Here is a 14,527-nt window from a genome sequence, read left to right on the forward strand (position 1 = left end):
CCAGCACCCTGTCACACTGGGACAAGTGATGAGCACACAGGACACATGAGGAGCAAGGAAGCACATGCAGCCGGGCCAGACCAGGAAGCTGATGTCTCTCCCTCTTGCCATGCTTGTGAAGAAGCCCTTGAGGGTTTGGAAAAATCCAAGGAGAGGGACTTTTGTTCTTTCCAAGGTTGGCACGTTCCTCACATGGGATCTGGGCACCCGGACAACACAGCGCTTGGGAACCCGTTTGTGATTTAGGAGGTCTGTGTCAGGAAGTACAGAAATACAGGCAGCATATCAAAGCTGCTTTCTGCCATGCCTCCTACCCTGGGGTTTTCACTTTCTGTGAGCCACTGGCAGTCCCTGAAACCCATGGCAGGGTGGAAAAGCCTTGTGAGATTTGCCAATACCAGATTTTTTTTAAAAAATATTCCCTTATTAGCAGGCTTTCATCTGACTTGCCAGCTCTAAAAATCTGCCTTCCAGCAGTTCAACTTTGCCTCAGTGAGTGTTTCACCAAGGCCACACTAATAAATATAATTCATGATTTGTGTGACACACTTGTTTTGAAGTGAAATTTGTGGAGGTAATGATCACTGGATTGATTGACACCTAGTTATTCAATCAAACATACTCCTATTCCACTAGTCACAGACCACACATGTCAAATTTGATGCTGAAACAACTTTTATTAGATATTTTGGAGAGGGATTGGGAAGAAAATCGGTCTTGTAATGAAAACCTTAACTATGCTGCACCATAATACTTTTTTCTCTCCTGCTGCCCACATAGCAGCAGCAGTACTGAACACCAGAGGACTTCTCTATGGAGGGTGACATAATGGCACGCATTTATTGAGAGGATGGGGGGTTGATTTCTTAACAAAGGATGTATACACAGATGGATTTGGTAGTTCTCAGGTGGTGAGCAAATTTTTAGCTATAACTCATTGTGCCTCTTCGGGTGGGAAGAATGGATTTCACCTGAGTATTCCTTTCTTGGTCCATGAAAGATATGATGCAGGCAAGCTGAGTGGCAGATTTAGAACGGCAAGAATAGCCACTCCACATCATATGATGTTGAAGCTAAGTAGTACTGGGAGCTGAGACATGAAGCCACGATGCCTTCATGTAAGGCAGTAATTTACTTTCTCAGGAACAAATCCGACACAACTTTTTATAAGATGTTTCACCCAAGGAGTGGGGATATGAAAATATCTTCATCATAGCTTAGTAATGGATGAAAACTCAACAAAGATTCTGAAGAGCTTATATCTTTACCCCATCTCCTCTCTTCTAAGGCACTAGCATTTTTTGATGAGTAGCAGGATCTCAGAGAGATTCTGAAAACTTTGTGAAATAGCCATTGCAAGCCAAGACAAGCAAGTCCTTTAACTGTCTCAGTTATGCCAACCAGTGAGTGATCAAATCAAAGATCTTTCTGACAGATACCATTTCAGATTACCTTGGGAATGATTCAGGTGCCTAAGCCACAGCATCTGGGACCACTTAAGACACCCCAGGCAATATAAATAATCCACATTGCGGCTGACAACACCTAATAGAGACCCCTGCCCTTATAGCCAAGTAGCTGAAGCACAGGCAGTGAACCTTATGGCAACTAAAATTACTTTAGACATTTATGTTTTGACACCTGAATTACTCTGCTGGTGTTTGCAGATCTCAGTAGAGTGCTTTCTTCCTTCTGTATCCTCACCTTGTACAAGGGGATGTGATAGTGGGAACTTGGAAAATGGCAACTACCATTACATATAGAAAGGCATTTAATTATAAATCTTCAGCTGCCATCTCTAACAGTAGAGGGGCGCCTGAGTTCTGAAGTCCCAAAAATACACTCAGCAGTTCCTTCACCCAAATAACTTCTCTCCTCCTCAAGATTCTTAGCAGTGTCCTTTCATTCTAATAAGAAGGGGAATAAAAACCCCTTATAAATGTTGTAATAGCTTTGCCTTAAAGGTTTCCTGTAATTATTCATAGTTCTGCTCTTAAACCTGTGTCTATTTTGACAGACTCCTCACTGCATTTCACCCCAACTTTTGCCCTCCTCTGAACTTTGCTGAGTTTGGGGAGGTGCTCAGTAAACCAAAGGGACAATTTCTTCTGCCATGAAGGAACTAGAACTTTCAGAAATGTTTGAGCAGATCATTATTCAAGCTTTCCAGACAACTCTTCGTGTCTTTGGTTTCAAGAGCAATTTATTCATTGAGCTTAACCTTATTCCTATTACAGCCAGGCCTCACAGATACTCTGTGGTAGCTTTATTCTATTTAGTTTCTCATGCTATCTCCATAAACTACCTGTATTTCTTGTTTCTATTGCTGTTAAAACCCACTCATTTTTGCCAAACTAACAGAAAAATAATTTAAAAACAAAGGTGGTTATGATTTTGAGCTGGTTTTATTATTATTATAACACTATAGCCATACAGAAGTTACATTACCTGCAAGTATGCAATGGCAAGTTCAAAAAAGGAAATACTGTTAAACTCATATTTATGAGAAATGCACTTATGTCCTTCTGTGACGATACCACAGAGAAGGCAAAAAAAGAGAAGAAAAGAGTGCCAGCCTCACCTAAGTGCCAATGCTTCTGTTTCAGGAGCTGAGCACAAATATTAGTCCCAGTTTTCCCGGTGCAATCCCAAATGAGACCGACAGACTAACCGTGTCACACTCTAGCACCTAGGACAAGACCCTTGGCTCAGCATTTTCTAGAAGGGGACACTGTGTCACACTGTCCTTTGGCCACCTCTCCACCCCATCACCATCAGATCAAACACGAGATATCAGGCTCTAGTCCTGCCAGCACTGACTGCAGGTCAACAGCCCTCCCAGTACTCCATGCCAGTGTTAATGTGGAAATATTGTCCATGTTTTGAGAGAAAAAAATGAAAACATTCTTCAGTCTTTACATTTTCTGAAGAAAAGCAAATCACCTACACACACACACGTTGCCACCAAACCACCAGCAGCCCTCTGGAGCTGCTCAGAGCCCTGGTCTATTGAAAACATTCTCATCGGGTATGGATTAGTAGGCAAACAGCAGGGAAAAGAAGTCAAAGGTGCAAGATAAATATGGTTTGTTACAGAAGCTGTAATTTATCATCACAATATTGCCAACACAACTGTAGAAAATTACATATAAATTTAATAAAACAACTGCTATATTATATCTGCTATCCTGGAGTCAGGTTCAATTATCTTTTCCTCCTTGAGAAAAAGCTTTTTCTGCAAACACCACCACTGAAACTGGCCATTTATATTTTAAAAGACGGCCTATGATAGCTTACATGCAAATAATGGTATAAACAACAGTGTATATCAAAATATTGAGGACATAAAATCACACGGTGAGAAGTGAGCTGTTCCCCAGAGGTGGCAGTTCCCTCTGATGTTCAACAAAGAAATAAAGGCAGACAAAGCAGTGAGATCACTAGTTAAACAAAAGGCATATAAACATGGCAGACCTCTCTTCTGGAAAAATACACAGTTAAAAGTGCCATTGTCCCCTCCATGCACCTGTCAAAACTGCTTGGGGGTTGCTGGAGTGAAGGTGAAGGAAGAGGGGGAAGAGAAAAACAGCCACTGCAAATAAGCAGAGCCTTTTATTAGAGAGTTATCTCCTTCTTGCAAGAATGAGTGCTCGAATGGATAATACCTTTCTGTGAAATCCAGGTTTCCAGCTTCATGTTAAGCAGAGGCTCTTACCTTATGGGATTATCCATCCTTGATACTGTGAGAAATGCTGCTAAGTTTGCTGTGTAGGAAGAGCACACGATAAGGGTGAAGAGCCACCAACTTCCCATTACAATACGCATCGCCACAGAATTTACAGTAGATTCACTCCCTACAAATCAACAGAGAAAATGAGTCTCTCAGCAGCTTCCCTTTATGGTCACCTTCTGTGTGCCCTGCTATGTTAAACTCAGTTGTGCTACCCCTCGACATTTTTGCTCCCCTCCCCCGCAGACTGCCCATTCACTGTGAGAAAAGCACTGCTTCCATGAAGGCCGATAATTTACAAACGTTTTCTCCAGCCAGCCTCTTGCTCTAGATACTGTTCTAGAAAAACCATCTTTCAAAATATTTCCCTTGGGAATTGTTGAGGATAAAATCTTCAGAAGATGAAAAATACTCTAAATAAAGAAAGTTTAATGGTGAAGCACAGCTAATATGCAAGAATTAAATCATTACAGTGCTTCGTATACAGTAGTATTCTGTTTTCAATGACCACTTTGTGTTTGGAAAAAACCTGCAAAACTGTCCGATGGTTTCTGTGTTCTCTGTGCTGTATTTAAATCTGCAAAGACTGAAACATTAGTGTCATTACTTGTTACTCCTTACAGCACTTGAAATGATGTGAAGACTTCTTTCTAGCAGGCTTCAAGCACAGTTCTGCCCAAACATTGTTGGGAGACCAAACCTCACCATACAGCTGGTGCTAGTCACTTCGGTGTATGTTTATGCTGGTTATATCTTACTGTATTTAAACCCATCACATTTTCATATTCAGTTCAAAGAATGAAAAGATATACTGTCTCACATTAGTTCCAAAACATATACATTTCTAAAATTAAACAACTAGAAAGGGTGCTCGTTTCAGAGTTGGAGAACTGCTGTAATTCTGCACCAAGCAGCTCTGTAGTTCATTTATTGTATGATAATTTTTTCAACGTGGAAAAACCTGCTATGAGTGGGTTTTCTGGACTTACTGAGACAGAAAAGCAGAACATAACACACACTCCCACCCACCCCCAACTTACCTACCTCTTCCCACTTTTCATCAGCTGGGCTAATAAAATATATTACCTGCCTGTACGAGCCATCTTTTTCATCTTTAGACCATTCTGGCCAAGATCAACACATTCTGACCTGCTTTACCTAAGGCGGGATATTTCTGAATGTCCATCAGTGGTGTTTACAAGAGAGTAAGTACCTTGCTGAACAAAGGCGCCGTACACGACCCAGATGGCACTGTGGAGGGTGGAGGAAGCAGAAGGGCTCGGCTGGGAAGCGTTCTGCGCCCTGACTGCCTGGATCCGGTTCAAGACAAATATCAAGACGCCAACTATAGGGATGGCTGCAGCAATGCAAGCCCACACCGCAAAGTCAAAAGGAGCAAAGAGAGAGAAGATGTTGATTTTCTCTTCAGGCTTTTTGATTAAGATTCCCACAGAATAGTCCATGTACCGCTTGCTGAAGTCCACAACGCTTTCTCGTTCTGGTGTTATAGTGATGGCTGAGATGGCTAGGTCTGCTCTCTGCAAGGCAAATGCAAGAAATCAGATCTCTCCCTCTCACCACGAATCCGGCCAGTGTGAGCCTTAAGGAGAAACTTCTTTACGAACCAAGTGAGTCCATGCATTTTTTTCTATAACTTAACACTTAGACAAAATCAAATAAATTGTCTAAAAAGAAAACCAGAATCAATTTCATCATTTGAACATTAGTTAATTGCACTGGCCTAAAGCAGAGTCATGAAACATAACCTGCACATACTCTAGAACATAAAGCGTCACCCTGACTCCTCTCTGGAATGAGTGCAACTTATTTACCCTTTATCCCTCATTTGTTTTCCAAAGGATGCCTAAAGCTGCAATCCATATTAAGCTGGTGCACTGCAAGCAGTAAGAGAAAACCACCATTTATTCAGCTCGTGTATTTGATAGCAAGGTGCAAAGAGCTAACGTTTGTTGCTCTCCCTGCAAAAATGCTAACTTCCCATACTCGTGAAGGGATTTTGTATGACAGCTTGGGGGAACACTGTGTTTGGTCTTTACAATGAATGAAGGAATTGCAAAAACTAGTGACTGGAAGAATGCACCAAAGGCAACTTAGGTCCTGAAACTGCTTTGACCTCAATGTTTAAAGCAAGTACGTTTTACATGTAGGGGGCCCTTAAAAAGTATGCAAACTCAATGAAAGATAAACCAGGAGTTAATAAATAAGATTCCCAAAGCTTTTGAAGAGCTGCAACTAGATTTTGAATATTTTTCCATCTCAATAAAAACAGTTATATACTTTTTGTTTCCTATCTCTAACTTTTGTTGGGAAAGTAAAGAAAATACTTTGAAATCCTTTGGCATCAGTGGAAAAGCTAGTAGCAGAAATACCATTTAGAAAATACCATAATAGATACTTTGTTGTTTGAAAGAACACAATTTCCAAATAAATTTAACAGAATTTCTTACCACATTTTCAAATCAATGAAATTCAAACAGCTTATGTCAATGTATAAATAAGTAAAATCTTCTTTATAATTCCTAGCACCGGCCAAGAATATCCCATTATCATGCACACGTATGCTATTGCTTTAATCACTTCTATTTCTTCCTAAACATCTACTTACTAGATACTGAGCCGCCTACTTACTAGATAATGAGAAAGCTTTCACTTTTAGTAATAACTCCACTGCAGAAGAGTAACCTTTTCTACAAAGGGCAGCGACATGGAATATTAATTCCTTTGATTCTCCTTCTTGATTAACATTTGTCCCATGTCAGATAGCAAGAACATGAACAAAATACTCCAATTTCATTCTCTGGGAGATTCTAAGCTATAAACTTCCCCCATTTACTTCAAAGGAGTTCAATTAACTTATTCCTGATTCGCAAGACTGTAATTAAAAAAAGAAATTTAGTCCTCTGTTTTAAATGAATTAATAATATTGAGATCAGCTTAAATTCTGGTCCTTCAAAACATTTTTAATGGTATATTACTGGGCACGCTTTTTCTGTTTTGTAGTCAAACAGCTGATAATTATCAAATGCATGGTCACAAAGTGACCCAAATAAAGTCACACCTAGAAACGAGTAGCAAAGACATAATGACAAAAAATAAAATAATATTAATTAGTATTTTAAGAAGAATACATGATTTTTGCTCTATTTTCTATAGTCATCCACTTACACTCACGTGTGTCCTGTCTTCTTATGCTTACAGCTATGTAAACACATGGATTTACACAGATATAATTTATGTCAGGAACAGCTGAGATTAAATAGAACAAACGACTTTCCAGTTCCTATTCTGTATACAGGGTCTTAAATCTTAAATTGCACAGTTTACCCCATATTCAAACTACCCATAGTGTTCTGCACTGGCGCTTTTATCCTAATTCATTCTCTTGTAATTTGGAATGGAGGAAGGGGAGAATCCCCTTACAAAGGTTTGACACCGTAATCTGAAAATAAGTCTTTTTTTACTCTTTTTTTTTTTTTTTTTTTTTAAATACAGCTTCTTCTCTGCGCACCTTGTTAATGAGTTCTCCAATCATGCCATTCCAGGAACTGTTTTGGAGCTGCTGTCCGTATTTGCCATCAGGAGCTTGATATATCTCATACTTGAAGCCCAGATTCTTGGCAAGTGCATCCAGAACATCAATGGAAAATCCTTTATATCGTTTTGGTTGCCCAAGAATGTTCTCCGCCACCATCACAAAAGGTTCTTCCTGAGAACAAAACAGTATCTTAACTGATACTTGAAACAAGTTTTTTGGTCTTCTTGTCTTAGCACAAGGATGTTCCTGAGTTAATTCTGGACAACTTGGCACAAATTTTGAGACACTACTAAAATTCTTAGGCAAAAAACTGTAGACTATATGGGATGCTATGAGGCTTCCCAACCAGACACCACTGCCTCAGCACCTGAGGCCTATCTGTGACCTTGGGCTTTTCACAGCACTTGAGAGGAGTCAGACTCCAGAAGACAATTCAACCCCCTCTAGCAGCATTCCTGGTGCCCACAGGATGAACTGCTCTTAGAAGTACCTTCCTCTTCTCACTGACTACAAAGAGGGCACAGACACACACCTTAGTGTCCAAAGTAGCTGTCTAGAATATAAAGTTAATTGTGTGAGTCCTGCATAGGAACATTACTACCGTCCATCTATCTCAGACCATATCAAATACAAAAAACTTTTTTTTTTTTTTCCACAGACAATGATTAATCTCTTATCCAGGAGACATACCGAAACAAAAGCTAAACCCACTGCATTTTGTGAATATTTTAAATTCTGAAAAGTCAAAGAATAATCTTCCTGGAGTATTTTTTAAAGTGTGTTTCAGGACCAAGGCAATGCAGAATTTTGTGCTATGTTTTCTGTCAGACATGGGCTTCCTGCTCTCCTGCAAGGGAGCGCCGAGGCTGCCAGTGGCACAGGCACTGCAGTAGGCTGCCTTCGCAACCCGGTACTGACACTCTCGTGGAAGGGATCTGCTCGCCTCCCACATAAGCTACAGCATAACCTCACCTCTCACCACAGAGAGGGGAAAAAAACTGGGGGCTGGGGGAAGTGCCTTAATGATCTTATGCAGTACTTCCTATCTGTACCATGATTCAGAAAAAAAGAAATAAAATGCACCAAAAGTCACCCCATTTTGCAATCCACAAACTACAGTATTTTAGGCAGCAATGCATTAAAGCCTTAATTTGCCCCTAATTTAGCACTTAGCTGACACGAGCTCTGCTACAGCTCTAGATGCTAACAGGCATTAGTCCCAAGAGCAGAATGAATTTTTGGAAAGACTACGCCTATCTAAAAGATATAGTTTATCTCAACAGGAATTTATGAGCTTGATGGAAGAAACACTTGATTAAATTTTACAGCCTGCAGTGTACAAGAGCCAAGATTAGATTATCATAATTGGCCCATCTGATCTTAAAATCCATGAAATGCTGGAAACTGCATATCCGAGTCAGAGTACGGTATCTGGAATGCACCCCTGTGCCCTCAGGCCTTATGCTGGTTCCATGCCCAGTAGGAATTACAACGCAGAAAAACAGCATAAGCAAACAAACAAATCTTCTGTGTATCTGACAGTGCACAGCTTTACATAAAATAATAAAAGGCCATGATCTACCTTCCTTGCTTATGTAACTGATCATCCAAAAATACAGAACTGAAAATGATAGGGAAAAATACTGCAGGAAGCGCCCAAAATACTCAGTCAAATCCTTTTTATTTTAAGCGTATTTTTTCTCCTGAACTCAAGTAGGATCATACCAAGACAGTCACCACTTTGAGTGTCAATCCTTGTAAGTCATTGCCCAGACGTCGTTCTTGCAGGCTACCGTTCAGTCCTTTCTCAGAGTCCCACGTCGCCAGCTAGAACAGAAAGTACAGTGAGTCTGAAGGACCATTAGGCAGAAATCTTTGCAGAAATCTTTCAGTATTTAAATAAACATTTAACAGTAGCTTGACCAAATCCAGAACTGATAGAGGGTGAGAGACTTTTTTTTAATGCAGAATCAGAATCAGTGAGAATCAGAGGACAGACATAAACACATACCTTGCCTGAATGTATTTTCACTGATGCCTATAATATAGCTGCTCTATTATCCGTAGTATTTGTCATATTATTTCACTTAGATCACACTGATGTGACACTTCTCTCCAGTAAGTTTATACTGTCTGTCAGCCCTCAGAATTATCTGTGGTCTCACTGTCCCATATTCCCCTGTCTGCTCAGAACCCTTCCTACTTTTCAAATCGTTCCCACTGCTTATCAAAAACTGAGGTTTTTTCCTGCTGCATAATGTTCTCACTCATTGATAGTCATATAATCTTGACGTAGATCCTATGGTGTCAAACTGTCTCCTCTCTCAGACTTTCTTCAGATCCCATCTTAAGTCTTTTCTCTGTTCTTGCCCTAATTCTACCTCATCAGTAAAACAACAACAGACTCACGTTCCCAGGCTCCTGATGATCTAATATCTCATATCTACCAGTACTTCATGCATCTGCTAGATTACCTGGATGCAGATTTTCAGGATACCTCCCTGGAACATTACATCTAATTATTTTCTGTTTCAACTAAATGTATCACTTTAAAAATCAATTTTACTGCATTTTCTGAAGAGAAATGCAGTAAAAATCAATAAAATAGGTTCAATAGAAAAGTCAATCTTAAGTGACCTTTGGATTATTCAAACTAAATATGCTCTTCAGCAGCGGCAGCCAGACACTCCTTTTGCCTTCAAACGGAATCCACGGTGTCATTTTGTTCAGAAGAGTCATAAATAGTATCAAGTAGAAACTGTTTCCTTCTTTTTTTTCAGCTCTACTCTTAGACACCAATACTACGCTCACAGATGTGGAAGCAGTGTTGTTAACTGGAGGCATGTCCTGTGGAAATTAAACATAGTCCAAGATCTGTGAAATGTGGCTTCTTCCTGCCAGAAGCTAATTTTCATGTAACAAGTCAAAACCTTGGAAAGAACTTACTTCACTGAAAATGCCTGTGGCTAGATGTCCTACATGATTTATTTCTATGACTTCACTTTTATCCTAAAGCCTCAAAAATCAAACCGACAAATAACATGTGATGGGAATCTGTATAGTTTTATTTTTGTTTTGATGCACTAAACCAATAAACAGGGAACTAGAAAAGAACAGGACATTCGGTGAATATTCAGCCATAGTAACTGTCACAACTGATGGAAATTTTTCTATAGTCACTAAATCTTCAAAGCTGAGACACAGGAGAGGAAAGACTTAAGATACACCTCCTTTTCTCTAGATGACCTGGATGATGGAGGAAGGGAATGAATAATAATGAGTAACATTCAGCTCTCTAGTGACAATCCTGAAAGCTGAAGTATCTCAGTTTGAAAACTCTCCCCTCGTGATGCCAGTTTGGAGTGACAGATGAGCTTCTGCACACAAACAATACAGGTACATACCTGTAGCCATGGTACCTTTTAAATTTGAATTTAGATGCTTGCTCTGAAATACATCCAGATGCTTCTTAGCTTTTGCTGTTGCCAAACCAAATTGACAAATTTGTTGTCTGACATAAATCAGTATGGTTAAGCAGAATTCAAATACCAGTATAGGTGTGTGTGGTATATAATGTGTCTCAAATCTGTAAAGTAGGTTCACTGTCTATGCCTTCTTCAACTCTTCTATACAGTTAATATATAATAAAGATACATGGAAGATACAGTGGCCAAAACGGCTTGCACAATCTACAGATGATAATTCAATATTTACTAAAAAATGGCAAATGTAACAAATTAATTTTTTACTTCACCACTGGTGGACTGACATTTCAATTCCTTCTCCCACTATTTTTTCTTTCAAAAACTCTATCAGATTTCATATCAAGGCCTTAGACTTCTCAAATACCCTACATTTCACATTCTTCATTAACTCTAATTCTAAAAAGGACACTGGAGACATGCCAGTGCAAAACCATATAGTTATTCCTTTTATTCAGAAGGAGCAAGACAAGATTCCCCTTTTATGTAGCAGGGCTAAGAGCAAAGAGGAGAGTATTTCACATCAGCACAGAGCTCCATATTGTTCTCTGTGGAGGTACAACCTTTTCAGTCTGTTAAAAGGAAACTATATAAAGAAAGTTGATAAATGGAACATGAGGAAAACCATTTCCAGAAGGGATTTTTCCTATGCATCCTTGTGCTCCAGAACATTTCATTTGTTAAGAAGTGTGTCAGTTTTAACTTCTAGTTCTTGCAGACAGAATTTTGTTTATAGGACCAAAGTACTTACAGATAGGTCTATCAATTTCTGACAGCTGACCTGTCAAGATCAGTGCCTGAGAAACTAATTTCCAGCACTGTTAAACACAGTGAGTACTTCTGTTAATTGATAAGGCCATTAGAGTTTCATTGTTTGTAGAAATACCTACCATGTTCCTACCAGAAGTCTGAAGCCAAAGGTTATAGCACAGCCGTCAGCTGATAGGAGATAAAAAGCTTTTAGATCTGATTATGAAAAACAACTGCCTGCAGAATCAGCACTTGGAGGATATATTTAAAAAATCAATGGTCTGTGGAACACGTGTTTAATGGCAGCCTGGGTAGGGTTTTTTGATTCTTAAGTTACTTAAGATTCTTAAGTTATGGGAGTTCAAGTTTTGAAAACAGCTACTTTATTACACCTTTCCAATGTAAACCTTCTTCCTAGCTTCTCTTTCTGAAACAGTCATGTTGCCGGGAATCCTATAGTTCTAGCTGTACATCAGAGACTCAATCACCCAATAAAGACAAACCCAAGGAAACAAATGCGAAATTCACACTAAAAGGTAATTTGTTGGAAAATTCTGACTCATTACATGCTTCTGATCTTTGCCAATATTTACTAGCATTTTCAACCGGAACTGCAAGGAAAAGCTTGGAGAGTGAAAGTCACAATTTTAACATTGTTTTCAACATCCACAAGCAATGTATAACTCCAAACGTACATACTCAACACACAAGCAAAGCAATTACATGGCTAAACAACCTAGGAATGTCAAATGATAAGAGATGTCATCCAGGGTATGCCTCTTGATCCTGCTGTCCAGGGCTTTTTCCTGAAAGATACTGATATCTGTCAGGACCTCAAAAGAAAACTTCTTATCAATGTAATTTTAGGGTTCCTGAGTTCCTATTGAAAAATTAGAAGTCAAATTCTCCAAAGCAGTTTCACGACTTTCTTAATGATGCAGCTGCTGGCTGTCCAATACTTGAGTGAGTGATTAGGGCCCCAGGGGAAATCATATTGAGATGTCATGGTAAACTCACACCAAAGAATATCGGAGACGGCTCCACAGAAGTGCGAAGACCTTCCTCAGCACCATGAAGCAGGCAATACTTCTGCTCAAATAAATCAAGGCTGCATTCATTAAGCACTGATTTGCAAGATTTCCTACCTCCTGTGAACTTGATCAACTAGATGGAGAGCCTGTATGTCGCTCCCTTTAGGAGATGAAACTGATAATAAACGCAGTTATTTGTTACACATCTGTTTGTCTGCAAAGTCCACATGACCATGCTACTCTATTATACAATAATTACGTATTTCTTGAATTGAGAACTTGAATTTAGTTTTCATAACTCTGCTATGAATGCTCAATGTCACTGGACTATGGCAAATGTCTTTCTCACACCCAAACAAACGGAGACAAAAATTATCGCAAACTACTAGTAAATACAGTTGAAAACTGACATTAGCATAAAAAGGGAATATTTGACATGTCTATCACAACAGTGAATAAGATCATCTACACCGGTTTATGACACAGTAGTTACTGTCCAAATAACATGTCACTACTATCTAACATCATTTTGAATATGACACCCGCCATCCTAAATCTGATTTACTTTTTTCAGGGAAAATGTGATTCCCATAAGAAATAAAACCATATACTATTTAGCAGATGTATAGTAATATTTGACAGGGCTACAATCAATCCAAAGCATGAATCTTCTATCTTACCAAAACCAGCAATCTTTTATTTGGTGACTCCTTTGGAGCTGAGGTTACATTGTCCAAAGAAACTAAATTTGGGAATCCCTGCCTTGAAATCTGAAAAACTTCTAACAGGCAGGAGCGTACAAGTTAGGCTGTTCTCCTGCCATGAGACACAGACACCTGTATAAACCCAGGGCATATTTTTTGTGAATATAAAAGCTGTTCTGTGCATGGAGTTAAATAAATTCATCTATGCCACTCACAATCTGATAATTCTTTTAGATTAAAGTTGAACTGAAATGGATTTCACTTCAATGACAACTTATTCCTTGAATTTGAAGCCAACGAAGTGTATAACCAGTATGACGTCCTTGTACCATGTACATATATTTTGCATGTTGGGGTCTCACTCCCTTTGACAGTCTTGCAATATGGCTAAACCCTTACTGAAACATTTGACATTATAAAAGCAGATTTTAGGCAAACATGATAATAAAAAAGATCCCAACCAAATAAACAAACCGTAAACAAGAAAATTAACGTTTACAGGAGACAAATATGAAATAAGGTAGTGGCCCATTAAAAAAGTGGAGCAAACTCGACGCTCCTCTCTTGCAGTTCTAAAATTCCATTTAAATAGTAAAACAAATATTTACATTGAATTCCACGATTTTTTTTAAATGCAGTATATCAGTAATCTAGACAATTTGCTGCCATTCAATATCATTCACAACAAGGTATTAGTAGGATTCACACACTGGATTATGTGTCATTCTTAAGGAACTGACAGGTTTCCCTGAACATAATTCCAATCTTTATGACTGGAGTTGCCTTGAAGGTACCAAAATACTTCCATTTGAAATATGGGATCATAATTAAGAAAAAAATAAAGAATGTTTTGGACTGTATATTTATGTAATCCACAGTTAAATAAAATAGGATTAGGAAAATACAAATGTAACAGTTTTTACACCTGCAAGCAAATACAGACACTGGTACAATTCATTTCTATAACAGCTGTGTAATTATTAGCAACATTCTAACATTTCTAAAGTATAAGCTTATAGTCACTATTAGAGATAAAATAGTGGATAAGATCACCACCTAAACTGATTTAAGCTCTATTCTGTGGTCCCACATAGCTCAACCTTGTTTGCAATGAAATACCTGCAAGTCATCTACGTTCAGATGTTTATTTCATTCTGACATACTGCATACCTTTGTATTAAACAGGTAGCTTGTTTCCAAACATCTGCAGTAGGATTGTAATGCCTATGCACCCATAGCCGTAGAGTCACTGATGACTCCAAACCATATTAAAA

At 38.8% G+C, this 14,527-nt stretch overlaps 1 protein-coding gene across 1 annotated transcript in view; it reads right to left on the reverse strand.

Moving 5' to 3' along the window:
- Positions 1 to 14,527, reverse strand: part of GRID1 (glutamate ionotropic receptor delta type subunit 1) — a 544,815-nt gene that overhangs the window by 45,971 nt on the left and 484,317 nt on the right. Inside the window, exons 9-12 of the mRNA XM_056350722.1 lie at positions 9,012 to 9,113; positions 7,260 to 7,457; positions 4,944 to 5,268; positions 3,716 to 3,854 (exon numbers count right to left, since the gene is read on the reverse strand). Of these exons, the coding sequence (XP_056206697.1) occupies positions 3,716 to 3,854; positions 4,944 to 5,268; positions 7,260 to 7,457; positions 9,012 to 9,113 (764 nt within the window). The remainder of the gene's footprint in view (positions 1 to 3,715; positions 3,855 to 4,943; positions 5,269 to 7,259; positions 7,458 to 9,011; positions 9,114 to 14,527) is intronic.

Source organism: Falco biarmicus, chromosome 9 (genome assembly GCF_023638135.1).
Source record: "Falco biarmicus isolate bFalBia1 chromosome 9, bFalBia1.pri, whole genome shotgun sequence".
Classification (NCBI taxonomy): Eukaryota; Metazoa; Chordata; class Aves; order Falconiformes; family Falconidae; genus Falco; species Falco biarmicus.